Source organism: Bombina bombina, chromosome 4 (genome assembly GCF_027579735.1).
Source record: "Bombina bombina isolate aBomBom1 chromosome 4, aBomBom1.pri, whole genome shotgun sequence".
Lineage (NCBI taxonomy): Eukaryota > Metazoa > Chordata > Amphibia > Anura > Bombinatoridae > Bombina > Bombina bombina.
Window position 1 is genome coordinate 865319515 of NC_069502.1, and position 25456 is coordinate 865344970.

The window sequence follows — 25456 nt, forward strand, 5'->3', positions numbered from 1 at the left end:
GTACAATAGCCGTCTTGAAGCTATATCTACAAAACTTTTACTTTGTATCACATCCTCCCCTTACCCCTTAGCGTATAGACAAGTTGATTTAGCGCTTACTAAAGAACAACCTGATATTGCAATTTTGCAAGATTATTATAATAAAATGAAAAAAACCTTTGGAGCAATGTATATTTACATATATAAAAATAACTTTCAACAAAAACTGCATTAAAGAAAAACTGGTTATAGTATAATGTTGAGATATAGGCGACTATATCTTTATACTTAATTTCACATTCTGAAATGATGGGATTTCTCATAAATTTAAACATTAATTCAATATTCCAATTCTGTTTATGTATTTTGTTCATGTATTTAATCCTAATGCAATCATTTCAAAAACACTTAATGAGTGAAATTAGATGGAATATTGTCTTTGAAAAATTCTTTTTTAATAAGATGTACCTCATCTATCTATGAAACTGACTTCAACACATTCACTTTAGTTGAAATAATTTTTATTGTCATGGATCACATCAAATACAACATAATAAAACAGTGTGCTGGGTTACAATGTCCTAGTATTCTTAAAACAATTAAAGTTTTCAGCACCCTGTTTATATCATTTTCATCAATTTTTCTCCCCCCTTCCCTAACTCCCTCTCCACCCCCTCCCCCCTCTTATCCCATTTCCCTAAACCTAAACTTCATAACTGTATACAAAGAAAAACCTTTAACTTTAAACTTTTCCCGTCGAGCAGTGACAATGTTGTAGATTTCTTTAGAACGCTATATCTATATTTAAGAAAGTTCCTATTCTCTCCAATTTAATTGCCCTAAAAAAGCCTTATTGGTTACTTAGTGTTGATCTGTATGTACCTACATATTTCTGTTTATTTAAAATCCAGTGTATCCACATGTTTTGGAATCTCTCAGATGTCCCCTGTATCCATGCAGCTGATTCTAGCATATTATAAACATCTTCAATTTTGATCATTACCTCACCCCATTCTGGAGCCCCCACTTTCCATTTTCTAGCTATACATATTCTGGTTGCTGTACATATAATATTAACCCATCTATTAGTAATTGAGTTCATTGACTCCTGGGGGATATGTAGTAAGGCCTGTGAGGCTGATAATGTAAAGGAGTCGTCTAGAATCACCTTAAATAGTTGAGAAAGCTTGTCCCATGTAGGTTGTATCTTTGGACACTCCCACCACATGTGAAAATAGGTCCCTATCCCATTACATCCCCGATAACATAATCTACTACCCTGTGTGGTGTAATGTGAGGATTTCAGTGGTGTAAGGTACCATCTATATGAGGTTTTTATTGAGTTTTCGATAAGGTCTGCCCCTATTAAGCTTCTCCTCATTGAGGAGAAAATCTGGCTCCAATCTTCTCTATCATAGGTTATAGCTAAATCTTGTTCCCATTTGTCATAAATTACCAATTTTGCTGAACTATTTGCTTCTTGAATGGCTAAGTATAAGCGTGTAATCATTTTTTTATTTCTACCGGGTGTCATTATCATTTGTTCCAGAGCAGTTTTTGGGCAGGCTGGGATGCTGCCTAGTCTATATGTATTTATAGCATGGGAAATTTGGAGATATAAAAACCAGTGCAATGTATTTGGGTGTATTTTATCTCTTAATTGTGTAAATGTCAACAACTTCCCATTGTCTAGGAAATCAGCTACCCTATAGAGGCCTTTATTTCCCCACTTATCTATTTGTTTTTGAAATTCTTTTGGGAGTAGTGTACTTAGAGGTATTATAATAGTGTGTGGCGAGAGTAATTTCATTGTATGTGTTAGTGACCTCCACATAAGCTTAGAATCTTCTGTAGTTTTTAGTTTAATTATCCTCTGGTCTTTTGGATCTGAGGGTTTCCATAATATATCTCCCGGAGTGCTTAGTCTTCCAATATCTGCTTCAATACCTGGCCATGTCATCCCCTGGCAATCTTTACATAAAAGAGCATTTTGTGCCAGTCTGGCAGCATGATAATAATCTCTAAGATTAGGGACTCCTACACCTCCCAATAGCTTGTGTTGTTTTAAAATATGAGCAGCTATTCTAGCTGTTTTATGTCCTCTTATAAATTTAATAATTTCAGATTGTAGTTCTTCAAGCTCTTTTATTGGGATTTTAATAGGTAAAGCTCTAAATAGATATAACAGTCTTGGTAGGACATTCATTTTAATGGCCGATAATCTGCCATACCAAGAAAAGTTCCCTTTCTTCCATTTCAATATATCTCTTCTTATAGTTTTGTAAATTGGGATGTAGTTTGCTTTATACAATGTTTCTATGGTGTCTGTGATTTGTATGCCTAGATATTTTAGGGAATGATTAACCCATTTAAAATCAAAGTTCGCTTCTATCAACTTTTGTGTGTGTGTTGGTAATGATAGAGGGAGTGCTTCGCATTTATCCGAATTTATTTTGAAACCCGAAACATTGGAAAAATCTTCTAATAATTGGTACAACCTAGGGAGGGAAAGCATTGGTTTTGTAATTGTAAGCAAGATATCGTCTGCAAATAGAGTTAGTGTTTGTTCCCCTTTATTTAATTTAACCCCATGGATATCCTTAGAGTTGCGAATACAAGACGCCAAAGGTTCTATGCACAACGCAAATAAAAGTGGAGACAACGGACATCCCTGACGAGTTCCATTCAATATATTGATAGGTCGAGACTGATATCCCGCTGCCCTAATTGTTGCTACTGGATTTGTGTATATATTTTTGATTGCCCCCCTAAATTTACTACCGAATCCCATATATTCGAGAACTGCCATCATATATTGCCAATCTACTCTGTCAAACGCCTTCTCCGCATCCAGAGAAAGGAGCAGAGAAGGCGTTTCTGTTCCCTTCAGATATTCTATCAGCGTCACTATGCGTCTTACATTATCAGGGGCCTCCCTATCTTTAATAAACCCTACCTGATCAGGATGGATCAATGAAGGTAAGTATTGTTTAAGCCTGTTTGCTAGGATTTTGGTGAGAATCTTGAGATCTTGGTTAATTAAGGAAATTGGCCTATAATTTTGTACTATTTTGGGGTTTTTCCCTGGCTTAGGGATTACTACTATCTTGGCCTGTAAAAGTTCAGAGGGAACCGGCGTGCCTGACATGACATCTTTACAAAATTTATGTAGGTGGGAAGTCAAATTGGTTCTAAATAGCTTGTAGTAATCTCCTGAAAATCCATCGGGACCTGCTGCCTTTCCTATTTTAAGATCTTTAATAGCTGCAGACACCTCAGTAGCAGAGATCTCTGCATCCAGTGCCTCTGCGTCCGCTTTGTCTAATTTTGGCAGATTCGCTAACATTAGTAGTTTATTTCTTAGGGTCTCTATCTGGGGGGATTGACCCACCTTCTTCCCATCATACAGAGATTCATAATATTTGGCAAAACATTCTGTAATTTCTTGCGGATGAGATGTCATAGTACCATCTGGTTTTTGAATTTGTGCTATTGTGAAAGATTTTGTTCTTTCTCTTAGCTTATGGGCCAGATATCTATCTGGCTTGTTTGCATATAGGAAATAGTATGTTTTTAATTTATTAATGGACCTCACTGAATTATCAGATAAAATTTTAGCCAGTTCTTTTCTTTTATTTGTCAATGTGTCTAGTGATAGTTGGGATAGTGTATTTTGATGTGCCTTTTCCAAGAGTTCAATCTCTTGTTGCAAGGTAGCTACCGCAAACCTACTCTGTTTTATATATAAAGCTTTTTCCTTTATAAGTAACCCTCTAATATATGGCTTATGTGCAGCCCATATGATTACTGGGTTGATTGCAGGGTCTACGTTTAATTTCCAGTACTCTTCCAGACTCTTTAATATTTTAGTTTGTATACCTGGTTGCTTTAGTATTGTAGGGTCGTATGTCCAGGATCTTTGTCTTTCTACATTAATAAGACCTTTTAGTTGTATCTGTATTATGGAATGGTCTGACCATACTGAGGCGTGAATGGATGAAGAGATTAGGTTTGGTAATAGAATTTGGCTAATAAATATATAGTCGAGTTTGGTATATGTTTTATGTGCAGGTGAGTAGTATGTGTGGTCATTTGTTTGTCCATATAATGTCGTCCAAGTGTCATATATATTATGATTCTCTAAAGATCCCCTAATGGATTTGGTAATAGAGTTAAGTCTTAATTGTTTATTTGTAAGTTTAGATGTATTAGTATCCCTTAAAATCTTTAAGTTTACATTAAAATCCCCAGCCAATATTATCAAGGTTTGAGACCATTGGGTCAGTAAATGCGAAAGATTATCAAAAAATTTGTGTTGTTGCTCATTAGGTGCATATATGTTGCAGAGTGTGACTTGTTTGTCTTGCACAGTCCCCCTCACTATAAGATATCTGCCTTCCTTATCCCTTATCACCTCTTCTTTTATAAATTGAATGGAATTATGAATAAGTATTGATACTCCTCTTTTCTTTTTATCGGTTGTGGAGTGAAAGTGTTGCGTGTATTGTTTGTCCCAATATTTAGGGATTTGATGGTGTGTAAAATGTGTCTCCTGTAGGAAAATGATTTTAGCCTTCATATTGTTATATTGGGTAAGTGCAGTTTTCCTTTTAATATTGGTATTCAAACCTCTTACATTATGGGAGATTATCTTCCATCTAGAATCCATAATTGAGCATTTTACCTCTCCCCTCCTCATACCTGAACATCAATGCCTCTATTTTCTGACTAACAACTGCTCTCTTAGTGTCCATCCTGTTATGGAGAAACTTTCCTGACCACTGCTCGACGGTACTTGAAACAAAAAAACAACAAAAACATAAAAAACATAGCTCAACATTAAACAACAACAAACTATTAAACAATCTGTAATCCTTCAAGTTATTCTTGTTTGTCTGCAACATCAAATCTATCTAAGTGGGTGTGCAGCTAAATATTACATAGTGTATCTTATATAATAATGAATTGAAAAAGTGGATCTTTTATTCCTAGAGGGAACATATAATAATAACTAATGTCATGGATAGTGTAATTTAGTCATATCTTATCAATCTCCAGTTCTTTATAATTTACTTAATGTTCTTTTTACTGACATAAATAAATATACTTTATGCTCGTGCCATTATTTACTACTAGGAGATTGATATTCAAGTCTTTTACCACAACATGAGTCGTGACAATAACTCCTCCACATGGAGTAAGGCAAAGAAAGATTATACTTGTTAAAGAACATCAGTCAGTTCTCTCAGTCTCTTTAATCCTTCAGGGCCTTTGTTTCCTTTTAGAGACCTTTGTCCAACGTTCACTTTGAGCTGTTCCTCTTAATGGCTGTGTGGGTCTTTTGGTATTGTCTTGAGAGTTATCTGGAATCTCTGGACAATCCAGCTTAAGCAGTTGGCAGAGACCTGGTATGTCTTGTTTCTCCTTGATAGTGATTGTTCTGCCCTCATGGTGTATGTGAAGTGCGAAAGGGAATCCCCATCTGTATAATATCTGATTTTTTCGCAGTAGTTGTGTCAGCGGACGGAGAGCAGAACGCTTCTGCAGTGTTTTGATACAAAGGTCCTGGTAAAATTGTATGACTGAGCCCTGAAATTTAAAGGTTGGATTTTTTCTAGCTGCAGTCATGATTTCTTCTTTTTCTTGGAAGCGTAATAGTTTAATTATGACGTCCCTTGGTGGTTCTGTGTCCTTTGGTTTTGCTCTTAGAGCTCTATGTGCCCTTTCCATTTGGAATTTTCCATCCTCAGCAGAGCTTGTGATAGCCTGGAATAGTTGTAGAAGATAATTGCTTAATTCTGTTGTAACTATAGTTTCAGGGATACCCTTTAGACGTATATTACACCTCCTGCTCCTATTTTCCAGGTCTTCCAGCTTGTCATTAATGTCTGCCAATTCCTGTTGTTGATCAGCCATTTGTTGAGTTATGGTTGTAATGTCTTCTTCCAGTGTTTCTTCTTTTTCTTCCAAGGATTCTAACCTGGATCCCAGTTCCGAAATATCCTGTTTGATTTCAGTGAGACTGTTTGTAACAGTGTTCTGGAGGGTGTCCAGCTTTTCCCACATTTTGTCAAATATTGTGGATATGTCTTGTTTGGAGACAAGGTTCCTTATGTCACTTCTGGTAATGGGTATATTATTACCTGCTGGCGAAGTTGGTTCTAGAACTTCTTCCATTTCTTCCTCAGTTACAACAATTTCTTTATCATGAGCCTTTTCTCCTTTCTGGGGTTTAAAAAATATATTGGCTGCTGCAGGTTTATTTGTAGCATTTAGTTTACTTTGTCTTCTGACTGACATGATATAGCTCATATAATAAAATGGAGGAACACTTGAAATGATCTAGCTGTTGAACAAAGGATAGCAAGACCCCTGTTTATGTCCTGAAGTGGGAGAAAGTCTGCTGCAGCACTAGTGTTTTAATAGCACTTTGGAGTCACATGCAAAGCCGGAGTGGTTTACAGGAGAAAAATAAATTGCAGGGAGTGATTTATATAGGGTGAATGTTCTGTGTCAAAGTTATTTTCCTTCCATCCAAAGTTTCTGAGTAGTTTTGGTGATATGCTGTGTACTATAGATAGGTACAATCTGTGCTATATCACCATACAATGCTATTTCTTTTTATGTGTTATTTTGTGATCCAGCTTTCACATTTTAATGCTTTATTTACTTATGCTTCCTCTGCAGCCCGATTCATTAACATCATGTAGGGTTAAAAGTCTTTATTAAATAGTAGGCATGTTGCTGTTCAAGTCTCTCTGGCTGTTTATAATCACTTTATTAACATGCTGCCTCCCACGTGGCTGATTCCCTGCTATGGCGTCTTAAAATTGTCTTTCTTCCTCAATCACCCTGTAGATTAATTGCTTGCCATATTCCCCTCTGAACTCCTTACCCTGTGATGTGGCAGCTTCCTTGCAGTTTTATCCTCTGTTTTCTCTCCAGCTTATCTGATTCTTAGGAGACCGGCATTTTGGTTCTTGTACTCCTCAGCTTGCAAGACGTCAAAGACTGCATGTTAGCTTTTACACTGAGCAAACTGAGTGGTCATAAAACACAGAGGATTGATGTATAAACACTCCGGTGGTGTTTTAGTGACCCTCTGGGAGCTTATGATAACCTTTTCTCCACTTTTCTTATTCACTGCACCTGGAGCTCACATATCACACGTCCTCCATTATGCCTGCCTTGGCTCCACCCCTCAACACATTCACTTTAGAAGCACTTAAGGGTTAATTTAGACTATCCTCTAACCACACCTGTCCTGAATCAAACACTCCTTATAAAAAGGCAGTAATTTCATGTAGTAAGCATCTTGATAAAGGCAGCTAACACTGCCGAAACGCGTAGATTTGCTTACTCCTGTCAATTCAGAATTTTATTACTGGTAGTGTTACACTCCACAGGTTCATCCCTATCTCTATGATTAATATAGAGGGAGGACATATGAGTAATTCCTGTGTGTAACCAATTATATACTAAGGCTATTGAACTGCTAAATTGTTTTACTGGCACAAAAACAGGTTCATTTCTATCTCCTTGAATCAACACTGAGATCGATGTATGAATAATTCCTGTGTGCCCCCTTGTTTCTTCCTTTGCTCCCATCATAGCCCTAATATACACTAAAAACCAAGTGCTTAGGAGCTTCTTCGGATAAGGACAAGTTTCACATTTCAGAACGGACATAAAACCAAACGGATCAACACTCCATAGGATTCAGAGCTGCTGATAAAACAAACCGTTTTTTTCAAATTTGGACAGATTCTTTGGACATTGGACACTTGCAAGTATTGATACTAACCATCACATAAACAAGTATACTTTGTTACAATTAAGAATTGGATACAAATTTCAAACTTGTTGTGTTTAAGCATATCACAGAGATTGGAGGAATACAATAGTCAGGTGACGTGACGTCACACCTCCCGATCCATCACTCACAGTTACTTCTAACGGCTGAACAGATCAGACGCCTCCACTGAATACTGTGACCAAATATTCCATTGCTTAAAAATAATACTGGTAACATTTAGCCGAGCAAATTTCACTGTGCTAAGAGTCATTTACCTTTATCAAGTTTATTCATATTCGTATATATTTTTAAGAAACACTCAGGGAACCTTTTAGAAATGTTATATCGGCTGTATTTTTCTGTTTTTAATATGATTAATATGTTTGATTGTTACTGATGCCGGCATCTTATGTAATTGAGTATATGCTAACATATTCTGTATGCATTAACTAGTTATCTACTTAAATCACTATAAAAATTCTCTTTTATTATCATTAGTTCCTCTTGTTATTTCATTTTATTTTTTAATAATCTGGTTGGCTCTACTTAGCTGGAGCGCTTATCCCACACCACTCTCACCTCTTTATCGTATAGTCTGTAATTGGAGATTTTATCAGACCATATTAGGGATTCAAGCACAGAAACCTTTTCCTGATTAGCACTCACACCACCCTTTGTTTGTTTGTTGGTCAGATGACCTTAATCATGTGATAATATCACATGATTAAGGTCATCTGAACGAAACGTCGTGTTTTGTGCTGTGTTTGGAGATGTCCCAATAAAGATACACTTTTAACTTATCTTTGGATGGTGCTGTTCTTTTTGTGGATTGGACATTATTGGAGGTCATTGGCAGGACCTGGGTACGTGCACCTCCCTGCAGATTGATGCTGTTTTCATTCTTCCATATATTTGACCAGAGAGATTGACAGCACAGCCAATCATGTGCGGGCAGAATTGCACGCGAGCGCAAAATAGCGCTCATGTGAAATGCCCAATTCCTCCAGGGGAATTCAGCAAGCCAGAGGCGAGCTGCGGCGGATAGGGGCGCGTATATGCGCCCCTGTTCGTCTCAGCTTGATAAATCGCCCTCCAAGCTTGCTTGTTAGATCAGTGCAGCATGTGTAATTGTCTAAGTGTGTTAGTTCATAAGTGTAGGGAGTTATAAGAAAAAGTTAGACAAAGGATTAGACAACACAGAAAAAAATACTTTCAAATCTCTCTAAACTTATCTGCTGACATGCTACACTTTCTCCTGTCTGCATTTACTTTCACCTCTCTTCTCCTTAAAGTCACAGCTCTTCCTTCCACAAACAGCACTCAGACCATTCATATTTCTCCTTCTCTTCTACCTTCCCCCCCTCTACAACACACATGAACTCTATTCCTATCTCACATCCCTCAGCCAGCCATGCTTCACTGATAAACCTAAACACTCACATAAGACACACACTCGTCTTCTTTCTCTCACCATCTTTCTCTTCTTGCAGCTGGGGATGTCTCACTTAACCCAGGTCCACCCTCTGGTTCCCTCAGTTCACTCCCCCGAATGACACCTCATACATCTTTCCCACATAAACTTCTAAACCTCATTAACTTAATCTCTGTTAGTACACCACAATTCTATTGTGCCTTATGGAATACACACTCTGTATGCAATAAGCTTACATCTATTTACGACCTATTCATTTCACGTTCACTTAACCTGTAAGCCCTCACTAAAACTTGGCTTTCCTTCTCTAGTACAACTGCTGTAGCCTCTCTGTCCTATGATGGCATGCACTTCAGTCACACTCCCAGGCCAGGAGACAAACAAGGAGGGGGAGTAAAAATTACACAGTAACCTTTCACTTCATTCCTTCACCCCCATCTCTTTCCTTCTCATCTTTTGAAGATCATGCTATCCGCTTCTTCTCCCTTGTAACTGTTATCTATCAGCCCGTAGCCCAGCATCTCAATTCCTGGACCACTTTGAAGCCTGGCTTCCATGTTTGCTCTCTTGTAATGTCCTTCTTTCATCTTAGCGGACTTCAACATACCCGTTGAGAATCCTAACATGCCTGCTGCCTCTAAAATTCTTTCCCTAACCACCTCTTTTGACCTGTCCCAGTGGACAACATCTCCAACCCACTGTGAAGGAAACTCCATAGACCTGGTCTTCACTAATCTCTGTGCCGTTTCAAACTTCTTAAAAACTTACCCTTTCCTCTCTCTGACCACCATCTACTAACTTTCTCTCTTACTCTACCTGCTGCATTTTTGCAAGCCCCCCAAAAACTGCTACTTTACAGGAATTTAAATGACTTGGATATCACAGACTTTTCCACTCAACTGAATCCTCTGCCCTCCAACATTTCATCCCTCTCTTGTCCAAACCTTGTGGCCTTACAGTATAATTCCACACTAAAATTAACACTTGACAAAGCTGCACCCTCTACTGTTCGTCGTACATCAATCACTCCCCGACAACCGTGGCAAACCAAACAGACCAGATATCTTTAACCTGTAGACTGCGAGCTCCCCTCGCTTGACCCCTCCACCCCTTCTAAATATCGACCAGTTTCCTTACTTCCCTTTGCTTCAAAATGATTGGAACGACTGGTCTTTAATCGGCTAACTCAATTTCTCACAACTAACTCCTTACTTGATCTACTACAATCTGGTTTCCGACCCTAAACACGCAACAGAAACACTCTTACTAAGGTAACAAATTACCTTTTAACAGATAAAGCAAAGGACCACTACTTCTTACTAATTCTTCTTGACCTGTCTGCTGCTTTTGACACAGTTGACCATCCTCTCCTCCTAAAAACCCTACATTCATTTGGCATCCGAGACACAGCCCTCTCCTGGTTTGCTTCATATCTTTTAAACGGCTCATTTTCAGTTTCCTTTAACAACATATCTTCTGATCCTTTGCCTCTCTCAGTTGGAGTACCGCAAGGCTCTGTCTCCAACTTAATGTGTCCAAAACTGAGCTGCTTCTTATTCCCCCCTCTTGGAGGCATCCAACACCTGACAGTTCATTTGGAGACTTTATTCTCAATACCTCACCCCAGGTCTGCTGTCTTGGTGTCACACTTGACTCAGAACTCACTTTCAAACCACATACACAAGCGATTACTAAATTCTGCCGTGCACACCTACACAACATTTCAAGAATTCGTCCCATCCATACTCAAAAAACGACAACAATACTAATTAATTACCTCATGTTGTCTCGCATTGATTATTGCAATCTACTTCTAATTGGCCTTCCAAAATTTTGCTTCTCCTCCCTTCAATCTATTATGAATGCTTCAGCTAGACTCATCCACCTAAGTCGCCGATGTACATTAGCTGCTCCGCTCTGCCAGTCTCTACACTTTTTTCCTATATAGTCCAGAATACAATTTAAAGTATTAAACCTAACTTACAAAGCACTCAACAGTCTAACTCCAACTATATTTCCTCTCTCATACCCAAATATTCCCCTTCCCGTCCTCTTCAATCAACCTCTGACCTACGTCTCGCTACTCCTGTTATCTCTACGTCCCACTCCCATCTCCAAGACTTCTTATGTGCTGCTCCTGTCCTCTGGAACTCTCTACCTCTCTCGATAAGACGGTCTCCAACCTTGTAAAGCTTCAGATGCTCCTTGAAAACCTACCTATTCAGAGAAGCTTACCATCTATCATCCTAACCAAAATAATGATTGAACTGCCAGACTCACTGCTGCAACTACAATCCATGTGAAAAGCTACCCCAAACCTTATGTCTCTGCACACTCAACCTGTAGACTGTGAGCGCTCCAGGCCAGGGCCATCTTCCTCCTGTACTAGATTTGTTTAGTTTGTTATGTTTTGTATTTTATCAGTAATCCTTGTCATTGTATACCCCTATCTTTGGAATTTTCGGCGCTATACAAATAAATGATAATAATAATAATCTGCACTCACTTGCACCCTATGTCCCTAACTCATGTCACACACATATACTCACCAATGATAACTTTTTCACATATTTCCTGCTCTGCCACTTCTGTCATATTTCTTAGCCATGGATCTTCTGTTTCTTCTGAATCACATACAATCACAGCATCATATTCACCTGAAGCAAAAAGCAAAGAAATATTAGTTTGTATGGTCTCTTTTTAACCCCTTCACTACTGGAGATTTCAGAGAAAAACATTCCCAAAATGCTTTTTCTTAATTTTTGCTCTCACTCTGTTTAAACAGATAAAGATGCATTGTTTTTTGTTTGTTTGGTTACCTTACTTTATGAGACTGTTGCTGACAGGGTGTGTGTGTGCCTCAGCACATGCAGTTTGCAGTACTTTAGGTACTTTGTACTTAGGCAGTTACAATAAAGCATAATATCAATTGTTATGTGTTGACAGAAGAACAAAGCAATTTTTAAAGTTTTATAATATATTGCAGCAATTAAAAATTGCATTGCAAATTAGGTGCAGATAAAAAAAATTGTATTTAAAAAGTCTATTAACCAACAGACGTCGATACCAATTATAGTGATTTATTTGATATAGATATGAAAATAAGTCTTGTGTATGTCTATAACATGATTGTCTAAGTGCTGTAATTTCTTTTATATTTTCAATAAAGAATTAAAATATTAGAAAAAAAAAAAAGTCTATTAACAAATCAAAATACAGAAAAAAAAGGTGCATTATTCACGTTCTGGCTACACTGTGATAAGGAAAACTTAGTGCTGTTTGAAGTGAACAGCTCATAAAGTACTGTAAACTGCATGTTCACACAAACACATAATCTGACTTCTGCACATGTACACTATCACTAACAGTCTCATAAAGTACTGCAAACTACATCTGCACACATATACACACACACACACACAGCCACCAGCATCCACATAAAGAGAAGCACTCAGATCTGAAGACTGAAACGCAGGACTGACTTAAAGTCTACTTATTAGTTTGGCTTCAGATGCAACACTGCCCCTACTGTCTGCAGCTTTTATGTGGGTCTTTGATGCTGGCTGCACAATACATTACTGGCTGCTAGCAACAGTCTCTTTCCTCTGGGTGCAGTAGTTCTGTTCATCTCCATCCACTGTAACTACACAAGCTAGTCTTTACTAAGGCTCAGGTGATATAAAGGCTGCTGAGGTCAGATAGGATATAATAAGCACCATACAAATAACACAAGCTATGCTTTAGTAAAGGTACAAGTGATATAAAGGCTCCTAAGGACAGATAGGACATAATAAGCACCATACAAATAACACAAGCTATGCTTTACTAAAGGTACAAGTGATATAAAGGCTCCTAAGGACAGATAGGCTATAATAAGCACCATACAAATAACACAAGCTATGCTTTACTAAAGGTACAAGTGATATAAAGGCTCCTAAGGACAGATAGGACATAATAAGCACCATACAAATAACACAAGCTATGCTTTACTAAAGGTACAAGTGATATAAAGGCTCCTAAGGACAGATAGGACTTAATAAGCACCATACAAATAACACAAGCTATGCTTTACTAAAAGGTACAAGTGATATAAAGGCTCCTAAGGACAGATAGGCTATAATAAGCACCATACAAATAACACAAGCTATGCTTTACTAAAGGTACAAGTGATATAAAGGCTCCTAAGGACAGATAGGCTATAATAAGCACCATACAAATAACACAAGCTATGCTTTACTAAAGGTACAAGTGATATAAAGGCTCCTAAGGACAGATAGGCTATAATAAGCACCATACAAATAACACAAGCTATGCTTTACTAAAGGTACAAGTGATATAAAGGCTCCTGAGGTCAGATAGGATATAATAAGCACCATAAAAATAACACAAGCTATGCTTATAAAGGCTCCTAGCAACAGTCTCTTTCCTCTGGGTGCAGTAGTTCTGTTCATCTCCATCCACTGTAACTACACAAGCTAGTCTTTACTAAGGCTCAGGTGATATAAAGGCTGCTGAGGTCAGATAGGATATAATAAGCACCATACAAATAACACAAGCTATGCTTTACTAAAGGTACAAGTGATATAAAGGCTCCTAAGGACAGATAGGACATAATAAGCACCATACAAATAACACAAGCTATGCTATACTAAAGGTACAAGTGATATAAAGGCTCCTGAGGTCAGAAAGGACATAATAAGCACCATACAAATAACACAAGCTATGCTTTACTAAAGGTACAAGTGATATAAAGGCTCCTGAGGTCAGATAGGACGACAAGTCAAGCTAAGCCCAATACAAAAACACAGGAGTAACTAATTACCATACAAATAGCACAATTTATGCTTACTAAAGGCACAACTGATATAAAGGCTGCTGAGGACAGATAGGATATAACCTAAGCACCATACAAATAACACAAACTATGCTTTACTAAAGGCACAAGTGATATAAAGGCTGCTGAGGTCAGATAGGACGACAATCTAAGCACATACAAATAACACAAGCTATTCTTTACTAAAGGCTGAGTTCTTTACTAAACACAGGATAACTAAGTACCATACAAATAGCACAATTTATACTTACTAAAGGCACAACTGATATAAAGGCTGCTGAGGACAGATAGGATATAATAAGCACCATACAAATAACACAAGCTATGCTTTACTAAAGGCACAAGTAATATAAAGGCTGCTGAGGTCAGATAGGACGACAATCTAAGCACATACAAATAACACAATCTATTCTTTACTAAAGGCTGAGGCTGAGTTATTTACTAAACACAGGAGTAACTGAGTACCATACAAATAGCACAATTTATACTTACTAAAGGCACAACTGATATAAAGGCTGCTGAGGACAGATAGAATGAGTAACTAAGTACCATACAAATAGCACAAGCTATGCTTTACTAAAGGCACAAGTGATATAAAGGCTGCAGAGGTCAGATAGGATATAACAAGCACAATACAAATAAAGCAAGCTATGCTTTACTAAAGGCACAAGTGATATAAAGGCTGCTGAGGTCGGATAGGATAGAACAAGCACCATACAAATAACACCAGCTATGCTTTACTAAAGGCACAAGTGATTTAAAAGCTGCAGAGTACAGGGCTTCCGGTGGGCAAAGCTAAACTGCACACAGGTTCCAGGCGTGCTGTACGAAGAGCTCAACAGCGTTCTCGCCCAAGGTGTACGGTCCGTTGCTGGCATTAAATGACCCATACCTGTTCCTAGGACAGCGGTCCAGAGGATCAACCAAGAAGCCAAGCTAGGCCGCAGAGGGCCGTTTTGCCTAGGCCGCGACCAGATTCCAATAAAAGTAAAGTGGAGTGAGGCTGAAGACACTGCCTCTCACAAGGTTTGCCGCTCAGTCCTAGAGCCAGTAGATGGATGCCAAAGCTTATCTAAGGAGCGAAATGGCAAAAGACCAAAAGAGCTAAAGGAGTGAAAGGGGAAGCCAATCCACGGGAAGATTATATTGTTGTGTGTGGAAGGAGCAGTAAAGCAACGTTATTCACAGACCTCAATGTGGGACGCAGGACCGGAGAGCGATCCCTTGTCGTGTTCTCAGCAGTAGAGGAATGAGACACAGAAGTTGTGCATACACCTCTCCTATATTCCACCCAACAGCAAGAATTGCTTATGCCTCTGAAGTACTCTTACACTCTGTGGGACACCCTTTGGGACCGTAACCTGGCTATTACTTGGTTACTACATATTAAAGGCCATCTGCTGATATAGAGAGGTTTATAGAAAGGCACTAGACTGGGTCGCTGGTTACAAATTGCATTTAGAGACATTGAAGGCATTCTTGGTATTAAATATATTTAGCAACTCTATTGCTCATTATAAGAAAACGCCTCTATAGCCAACTGTATATATAAAAGGATTATATGCCAGCTGTTGGTTCAACTATACTCTTAGAGCTTAGTCTAACAAGTTACAAGATAGTAATCATTTGCCAAAGTAATCATATTGACTCTTCTTGAAACATTGAGCAGTATATGGCTTTATGGTTTCCAGTCTTTTATACAGTCAACATAATGTCCAACAATAGCTTGTGCTTTAAAGGTACATGAAACCCAAAATTTTACTTTCATGGTTCAGATAGAGAAAATTGACTTCTATTATTTAATTTGCTTCATTCTCTTGTTATTCTTTGCTTAAAAGGTTTATCTTGGCAAGTTCAGGACCACCAAAGAACCTAGATTCTAGATGCCGATTGGTGGATGCATATATATACTGTATATACCAACCGATTGCCATTGGCTCACCCATGTGTTCCGTTAGAAACCAGTAGTGCATTGCTGCTCCTTCAACAAATAATACCGAGAAAATGAAACAAATTAGATAATAGAAGTAAATTAGAAAGTTGTTTAAAATGTTATTCTCTATCTGAATCATGAAATAATTATTTTGGGTTTCATGTCCCTTTAAAGCACAAGCTATTGTTGGACATTATGTTGACTGTATAAAAGACAGGAAACCATAAAGCCATATACTGCTCAATGTTTCAAGAAGAGTCAATATGATTACTTTGGCAACTGATTACTATTTGTAACTCGTTTATGTAAACTTGAATGTTAATAGTAGACAACCCAACTTATGCCACTTTATATTATTATTGTTTGAGTAACCAAAAGTAAAGGTAATATGTTGACGTTGTAAATACACAGGGAAAAGAACTTCTATGTATTACTGATTGTTGCCACAGTGAGATTTGATGTTGTAAATACACATTTAATATCTTGGCTATTTACCGCTGAGGTTGGGATACTAAACTTTACTAAGGTGGTTGTAGACAGCCGGACCTGGGAGATTGTGTCCATTTATCTCCTTTTTATCTCAAATTAAATACCTAAGCACTTCAATTATATACACAAGGCAAGGGGGGGATTAAAATAAAAAAAAGCTGCAGAGCACAAACAAACAAACCATGGTTACTGGGTCAGGACTTGTGTGTTGTAGGAGAGTATGTGTAGTGTGTGTATGTGTGTGTATATGTTTAATATGAGAGTGTGCGTGTGTATTACTTTTTACAAGATGTTTAAGTTTCACTACAATCAGGAATAAAGTAAGCACACATTTTACTCACTTTGCCAAAAATTGCAGCTATCTTGTATATTACTTCAGAATGTTTTAGACCAAGAATAAAAATAGGGTTGCGATGGTATGTGGTATCATGACACTAGGTCTTGGGGAAAAAAGTTTTAAGAACCCTGAGATATAATATAATAGCACCATACTAATAGCACAAGCTATGCTTTATTAAAGGCACAGGTGACATAAAGGGTGCTGAGGGCAGATATGATAATGATCTTAGATCCATACAAATAAATACTGAGTCTCTAAATATTATCAAATAACACAGAAGAAAAAAGTGACCCCTTGTTATGTGTATCCACCCTTTTAATGGAGTGGCTAAGAGGTGGCAAGGGAGAAAGCAACAGCTGCCATCATGAATGCTGATTCTGACAGTGTAACTTCCCTGCTAAATATTTCCCTTTGTGCTGTCACCCTTCATCTCACAGGTGCTCAGGAAGGAGGAGTAAAGAGAAGAGAGAGGAGCACAGTAAATGTTTGCATTGAGCTACAACAGAACAGTGACACCTACAGGTAGAAATGAAATATGCAGGCAGAGTCACAAATTTGATTTTAAAGTGATAGTAAACTGGACATGTTTTAAAATCAGATCTGGAATCTAAGCAAAATTTTAAAGGTACTTTAATGTATCACTTCTATTGAAGATGTGCTGTACTTTTTAATCTAGCTGTGCCATTCTAAAACACTGTGCTCCAGCTGCTAACTTCAAAACTCATATTTTGTTTGTGAGCAAACGGTTTGAGCACTCTAGTCATTTGGCACTTTTTGGTAGCTAGAGCGCTGATTGGAGAGCATCCTTATAAGAAGTGATCATCTAAAATCCCTGTAAAATATTGCTTTGTTTCAGGACAAGTAAAGTTAACCATCGCTTAACTGGCACCACTATGTTCTTTCGCCAAAATACTGCCATTTCTGTGATTCTGTGTGGCCTATCAGAAGTACCCCTATCTCACTCTTTAAATACAGCACCTATAAGAAACAACTAATATAAACCTAAATACAATAGCATTAAGAGAATTGTTCACCAATAATTGAGGCGAGAATCTATATGAGAAAGCTTAAGAAGAATAAAATAATAAAGTACAAACTAATTGCCATTATGGTTAACTATAGAAAAGGCCAAATACAGCGACCACCCATTCAGCACCTGCCGACATTCCAGACCCCTCAAACCACCGGAGCTGCCTGCACAAGGAACCCAACCACTCCCCCTCTACCACCTCAGCTCCCTTAACCTGCATAGTCTAGCTATTAACCCAACATCCATATCTATATATGTAATTACCTCACTTTCATTTCCCTGATATAACTTCTTTAATAGAAAATCCCTTTAAATATAGATCAGATTTAATACAAAAAAATTATACAAATACAAAAGACATTTTATACTCACACAACTGCCTTTCAGAAGATGCAGCTGTTTGTCCATCTGGGATCTTGGGCGTTGCAGTCATCTTATCCCTCAGCAGCTCCTCCCAACCACTATAGACTATGAGTTGGCCTCCGGGTTGATTTGCCTGCTCTTCCTCCAATTTAATTTTCTCTTTCACCACCCGCCGACAGTCTTGGCACCGGTGCTTAATACTGTCCATGGTACGCTGGCGATTGTTCACTCTTACGCAAGCCTCCCTGATTTCCTCCCATAGTCTACTTCTAATGTTGCCGTCTAAATTACGCCTCTCTAATTGCGGAGTTCTCTGCACATATGCCTTAATCAAAGCCAATTTCTCAGCCTCACTATATCGCTCCTCCCTTATCCTGGGCCTCTGAGGAAGACCAGAAGACTTGTGCCCCCCTGTCTGTGATGAGGGACCAGCCTTCTCTCCCTGATCTGTCCCTAAGGCCTGAGTCTTCTTATCACCTCCCAGATTCTCTACAGACCCAGGCCTCCCTTCCTCTGTCCCTACTCTAGATAAACTTTTCCTAGGGTGGGACACACTAACTCGCTTCTCTCTCCCCTTTGGTTTACCCTCACTAGGTAGCACGAAGCCACCACCATTCCTTACACTAGCCCTCCAGCTGCTTATTCCCCTAGCTACTTCACAACCTACTTCTAACTGACCACCCTTAATATCCCAGCTAGCACCTAAACCTATACTATCGCTCCCTTGCCCCCCTCTACCCCTCTCCCAGTCTAAGGAAAGGAAAAAAAAACAAAAGTAAAACACAAAGCAAAGGTTAATTAAAGTTATTCTCTTTGGGGTAGGTAAAGGGTTAAGTAAAAGGAAATGTTAAAGCAGTCAAGGTAGGAAGGGGTAACGTGTGGAAAAGGGGTGTGTGTGTGTAGCTGTATGTATTGTAAGCCTAAGTGTATTTTTAACTAAACTATATACAGTATATTTATGTGTGTACCTAAACAAAAAACGAACTTCTCTCAACCAGCTCAAAATTTCCTGTGCCAAATGTGCTAAAGCCGATCACAGGTGAAAAGATGTGCAGTGCAAAAGCTTTTATACGGCAAGGGAACTGTTACTAGGCAACGTACTCTCGAGAGCCAACAACTATTATTCCCGTTATTTTGCACGCTAAAAGGAAGTGGGCAGTAAGTACAGACTAAAATTCCTTCCCTCTTATGAGGGAGTTATTTTAGCATGCTACTTCTGAAAATTTCCTGCCTTTAAGCCCTATGAATTTGTATTATAGCAATACAAAAATAATTTGTATCGGGTTCAGCGCACATGAAGACTTATTTTACTCCTATCGGGTTTTGTGAACACGACCATCTTCATCCCGGTGTCGTGGAGCTGGGGAGCATCTTCGTCGTTGGCGCGGACTTCCAGCGCGGAGGATTTTCTTCACACAGTCACCGCCATACACTGAAGCTTGAATGCAAGGTTCCCGGTTTAAAAATGGGGCCCCTTGCATTCCTATTGGTTGACATTTTCAAATCAGCCAATAGGATTTCAGTAGCTCTCATCCTATTGGCTGATTTGAAAATGTCAGTCAATAGGAATGCAAGATACCCCATATTTAAACGGGTACCTTGCATTCAAGCTTCAGTGTACAGCAGTGACCGTATGAAGAGGATCCTCCACGCTGGATGTCTGCGCCGCAGGCAACGATGCTCCGCGCCTCTACAGCTCCACGACATCGGGTTGAAAATAGAAGATGGTCCCGCGATGGAGGAAGATTTCGCCGCATGGATGAAGATGGATGACCTGGATGGGTTTTTTTTTAGATTAGGGCTTTGGGCAGTGTAAAAGAGCTGAATGCCCTTTAAAGGGCAATGCCCATACAAATGACCCTTTAGGGGCAATTGGTAGCTTAGGATTTTTTTTAGATTTAGGTTTTTTTATTTTGGGGGGTTGGTTGTGTGGGGTTTTTTTACTTTTAGGGGGGACTTTGTAATATTTTAATGTAAAAGAGCTGTTTAACTTAGGGCAATGCCCTACAAAAGGCCCTTTTAAGGGCTATTGGTAGTTTATTGCTAGGTTAGGGGATGTTTTTATTTTGTGGGGACTTTTTTACGTTTATAGGGCTATTAGATTAGGTGTAATTGTTTTTATTTTTGATAATTTTGTTTATTATTTTTTTCAATCTTAGGTTTTTATTTTTCGTATTTTTAGTGTTTAATATTTTTTGTAATTTAGTTTTTTTTTAATTGGTAGTTTGTTTTTAATTTTATTAGAATAGTAATGTTAGGTTAATTTATAGTTTAATGTTATGTTTTTTTTATTTCACAGGTAAGTTTTTATTTATTTAAAGATAGTTATATTGTAATTTTTCATTTAAAGTTAGGGAGTGTTAGGTTTAGGGGTTAATAGTTTAATTTAGTGTTTTGCGATGTGGAGGGTGGCAGTTTAGGGGTTAATAGTTTTATTTATTAGTTGCGATGTGGGGGGGCAGTTTAGGGGTTAATAGGTTTATTCCTTAGCTGCAATGTGGGGGGGGCGGTGGTTTAGGGGTTAATAGGTTTATTTAGTGTCGGCGATGTCGGGGAGCGGCAGATTAGGGGTTAATCACTTTATTTAGAGTTGACAATGTCGGGGAGCGGCGGACTAGGGGTTTATGTTAGGGTGTTAGGTTTAAACAGAACTTTCTTTTCCCCATAGACATCAACGGGGTTGCATTAAGGTGATTTGCCATTCCGCGATCGCAGGTGTTAGTTTTTTTCTAACACTCTCTCCCCATTGATGTCTATGGAAAAGCGTGCACAAGCTCGTAAACTCAGCCCTTGGCTTTTGTGCGGTATGGAGCTTAACGCACCATAATGCACAGCACAAGGAGGTTTTTGAGTAACTCGTAATGGCAGCGCTATGGAAAGTGCGGTACCGCCGCTTATTTTATTATGTTATTTGCACACCCGGTATAGTGCAAAACTCGCAATCTAGCCGATAGTTATTAATGAGGATTAAATTATTTCAGAATCTAAGTTTCAAATTAAGACGCTACTGCCATAGATCTGTTACCTGCAGAGATGTTTGATAAGGTCTCCACTGGCTGAATATTCTGTACAAGTTCTGCACCTCCTGTGTGTAGATTTACATCACTGTAACCTGTTAATTCTAATAGAGAATAAAATAGTTTTTCTTGTGTTTTAAGCAAATAAAACTTAATGCAGAGGAAAAAAAAAAAATATCTGCATTGTGTTAACCTCACTGAGCAATTGATCCCTATCCGCTCTGTACATAGTCGTATTCAACAACACATCAGTTTTTCATGGTTGTAATTTGTCTGTCCCTCATTTACATAATTAATAATTAAAGTGACAGTAAAGTCAAAATTAAAATTGAATAATTTGGACACAACATACAATTTTAAACAACTTTGCACTTTACTTTTATCATCTACTTTTCTTCATTCTCTTAATATCCTTTGTTGAAAAGCATACCTAGGTAGGCTCAGGAGCAACAATGCACTACTGGGAGTTAGTTTCTGATTGGTGGCTGCATATACGTATGCCTCTTGTCATTGGCTCACCCAATATGTTCAGCTTTGTCCAAGTAATTTATTGATGCTCCTTCAACAAAAGATACCAAGAGAATTGGTCTAGATTGTAAGTTCCCACGGGAATAGGGCCCTCAATTCCCCCCCTGTATTTGTCTGTAAAATGTTGTCTTACATTGTATTGTTTCACTGTTTTACTTATATCTTTGTACCTATGGACAGAGCTGCGGAATCTGTTGGCGCTTTATAAATAAAGAATAATAATAATAATAATAATAATAAGAGAATTAAAGGGACAGTTTACTCAAAAATGTTCTCCCCTTTAATTTGTTCCCAATGATCCACTTTACCTGCTGGAGTGTATTAAATTCTTTACAAGTAGCTCCTTTACCCTTATATTGGCATTTGAAATTGTTGATTTAGCATGTGGTATCCCCACCTATTCTGAAAGTTTGTGGCCGCGCGTACCAGCTATAGATAAGCTTTGTAAACACAGCCAGCAGAAGAAATTACACTCCCAGTGGGATATAGCAGAGATAAGGTAATACAATGTTGATTTTCCATTGTTCTCTCAAAGTACTGGTGATTGTTTTAAGGACAGATATAAGATAAAGAAGCAGGTATATGTGCACAATGTGATACAGTAATGCGATCTGATTATACCTACAAGCTCAACCCATTTTATTAGGTTTTAAAACACAAAATCAGAGCTTTAATATACACAAATAAGCCTTAAAAAGCTAATTTTCATAATTTTTTTACTCTGCAGTTGGTAAAAAAAAAAAGCAATTGTGAACACATTAAGGGAAAAACTATTTTACAGTATACTGTCCCTTTAAGTAAATTGGAAGTTGCTTAAAGGGACACTGAACCCAATTTTTTTCTTTTGTGATTCAGATAGAGCATGCACTTTTAAACATTTTTCGAATTTATTCCTATTATCAATTTTCTTCGTTCTCTTGTTATCTTTATTTGAAAAAGAAGGCATCTAAGCTAAGGAGCCAGACCATTTTTGGTTCAGACACTGGACAGCACGTGTTTATTGGTGGGTGAATTTATCCACCAATCAGCAAGAACAACCCAGGTTGTTCACCAAAAATGGGCCGGCATCTAAACTTACATTCTTGTTTTTTAAATAAAGATACCAAGAGAATGAAATAAAATTGATAATAGGAGTAAATTAGAAAGTTGCTTAAAATTGCATGCTCTTTCTGAATCACGAAAGAAAAAAATTGGGTTCAGTGTCTCTTTAAAATTGAGTGATCGATCTGAATCATGAAATAAACATATTGGTTTTCATGTTCCTTTAGATCATTTCAGAATCTGGGTTTTCAAATGTTGCAAAAACATTAATAGTAGCTTCTGCTGTAGTTCCCTCACCTGCAGAGAAATCTGACTGGGCCTCTACTGGCTGAATGTTCTGTTTTGTATGTGCTCCTGTGTCTAGAATTTCATCACTGTATTCTGCTAATTAAAATAAAGAATACAATCTTAAAAATGTATTCATTTTTAAAAAAAACAAAAAACGTGTTACTTTTTGCATATGAAATATTTATATAAATTAACATGAACATGTATAGATCAATATATAATTGATTTTAAATTAAATGTATTCCTCTTTACATTTTTTTATTCTTGTTTATACCCAGGCAGCTTATTAGATCACACATGACGGATTCACTGTAGATTTACTCTCTGTCAGTCACGTCAGTACAGTAAGTGCATCACCTAAGTGAGATATTTATTACTACACAGCGTTACCCGAGCTCTCATTTCCTGGGATCTCCATAGTCCTTAGTGTTGGGTGAGTTTCCATCATGGCGTCCTTGTAAAGCTCCTTGTGTTCCTCAATATACTCCCACTCCTCCATAGAGAAATACACAGCAACATCATCACACTTTATAGGCACCTGAAACACACACAACTCATTCAGCGCTGACACAGGGACTGGTTCTATCACACACTTTTACTGACAGAGCCAGAGTAATGTTACTGAGAACATACAGAGACACAGGTAGGTCAGTAAAGTGAGTCACTGTGCCCTGGTGCAGGTATAATGTCACATTTCCTAGCAGTACTCACCTCTCTGCTCAGCTGCTGAATGCTGCTGCGTGAGGTCTTCTTCACAATGGTGTATTCCTATAATATGCACAAGAAAATCATCAGACTCCATTTGCCTGGACTAAAAGTTTTGTTTCCTTCTCTTGATCATCACAAAACATATAAATGAATAAAATATAGTGGATCATTGTGTGGGACCTCTAAGGATAAAAGCTGCTAAAAACTGAGGACATGAAATCAGGAATATAGACATTACTGGATCATTCATTAATGTAAGATATACAATTTGAGAGGGTGTGATGGGGGAGTTGAGCCCTTGGTTTACAGGTGGTTCATTTGGTGCTGCGGTCCCTTGGGTATTAAGGCTTTTTTTGTAGTTGGTGTCATGAAGATGGGCCTTTAGGTTCTGGAGGGAGTTTTCCATTAGAGGTCATGTTGTAGGGCTTTGTATGCTCGGGCTTTTACTTTATGGTGGGAGCGATCTGGTGTATTAGGATTAGTATTTTTTCTTGGCAGCAGAGGGTTGTGCAGGGGGCTCTGGGTATTGGGAGGATTGTGTTGAAGGGTTGTGCAGGTGAGTAAGCTTAAAGGGACAGTCTACTTTTTTTTTGTATTACTTAAAAAGATAGATTAAAGCATTTACTACCCATCCCCCAGCTTTGCATAACCAACATTGCAAAATGTAAATATTTTATAACCTCTAAAACTCTAAATCTTTGCCTGTTTCTAAGCTGCATTTTTTCAGTGCTTTTCCCAGCCAAAAAGTACTAGTTCATGTGTGCCACATAGATACCATTGTGCTCACTCCTGTGGAGTTGCATGAACCAGCACTCGTTGGCTAAAATTCAATTTTGGAAAAAAAGATAAGGAGAGATAAGGGGCAGTCTGCAAAGGCTTAGATAAAGGTAATCATACAGCAAAAAGTATATTAATATAACTGTGATGGTTATGCAAAACTGGTGAATGGGTTATAAAGATATTATCTATATTTTTTAAACAATACAAATCAAGTAGACTGTCCTTTTAAATTAGAGTCAGTGAGATGATTTGGGTGAGCTGAAGTTAGGGTTAGTGAAATGGACTAGGTGAGCTGAAGCTAGGTTTAGTGAGATGGTCTGGATGAGATACAGCTAGGGTTAGTGAGATGGTCTGGATGAGGTGAAGTTAGGGTTAGTGAGATGGTCTGGGTGAGATGAAGTTAGGGTTAGCCAGATGGTCTAGGTAAGATGAAGTTAGGGTTATTGAGATGGTCTGGGTGAGCTGAAGTTAGGGTTAGTGATACGGTCTGGGTGAGCTGAAGTTAGGGTTAGTGATACGGTCTAGGTGAGATGAAGTTAGGGTTAGTCAGATGGTTTAGGTGAGATGAAGTTAGGGTTAGTAATATGGTCAGAATGAGCTGAAGTTAGGGTTAGTGAGATGGTCTGGGTGAGCTGAAGTTAGGGTTAGTGAGATGGTCTGGGTGAGCTGAAGTTAGGGTTAGTGAGATGGTCTGGGTGAGCTGAAGTTAGGGTTAGTGAGATGGTCTGGGTGAGCTGAAGTTAGGGTTAGTGAGATGGTCTGGGTGAGCTGAAGTTAGGGTTAGTGAGATGGTCTGGGTGAGCTGAAGTTAGGGTTAGTGAGATGGTCTGGGTGAGCTGAAGTTAGGGTTAGTGAGATGGTCTGGGTGAGCTGAAGTTAGGGTTAGTGAGATGGTCTGG

At 38.3% G+C, this 25456-nt stretch overlaps 1 protein-coding gene across 5 annotated transcripts in view; it reads right to left on the reverse strand.

The window, feature by feature from the left end:
* Positions 1–25456, reverse strand: part of LOC128657337 (zinc finger protein with KRAB and SCAN domains 3) — a 105781-nt gene that overhangs the window by 74986 nt on the left and 5339 nt on the right. For 3 of the 5 annotated variants that reach the window (XM_053711645.1, XM_053711646.1, XM_053711647.1), the window contains exons 3-8: positions 23781–23837; positions 23460–23607; positions 23079–23165; positions 21221–21316; positions 18205–18945; positions 11756–11863 (exon numbers count right to left, since the gene is read on the reverse strand). In XM_053711645.1, coding sequence (XP_053567620.1) covers positions 11756–11863; positions 18205–18945; positions 21221–21316; positions 23079–23165; positions 23460–23607; positions 23781–23837 — 1237 coding nt within the window. The remainder of the gene's footprint in view (positions 1–11755; positions 11864–18204; positions 18946–21220; positions 21317–23078; positions 23166–23459; positions 23608–23780; positions 23838–25456) is intronic. The other 2 variants (XM_053711648.1, XM_053711649.1) reach the window with 2 other exon arrangements.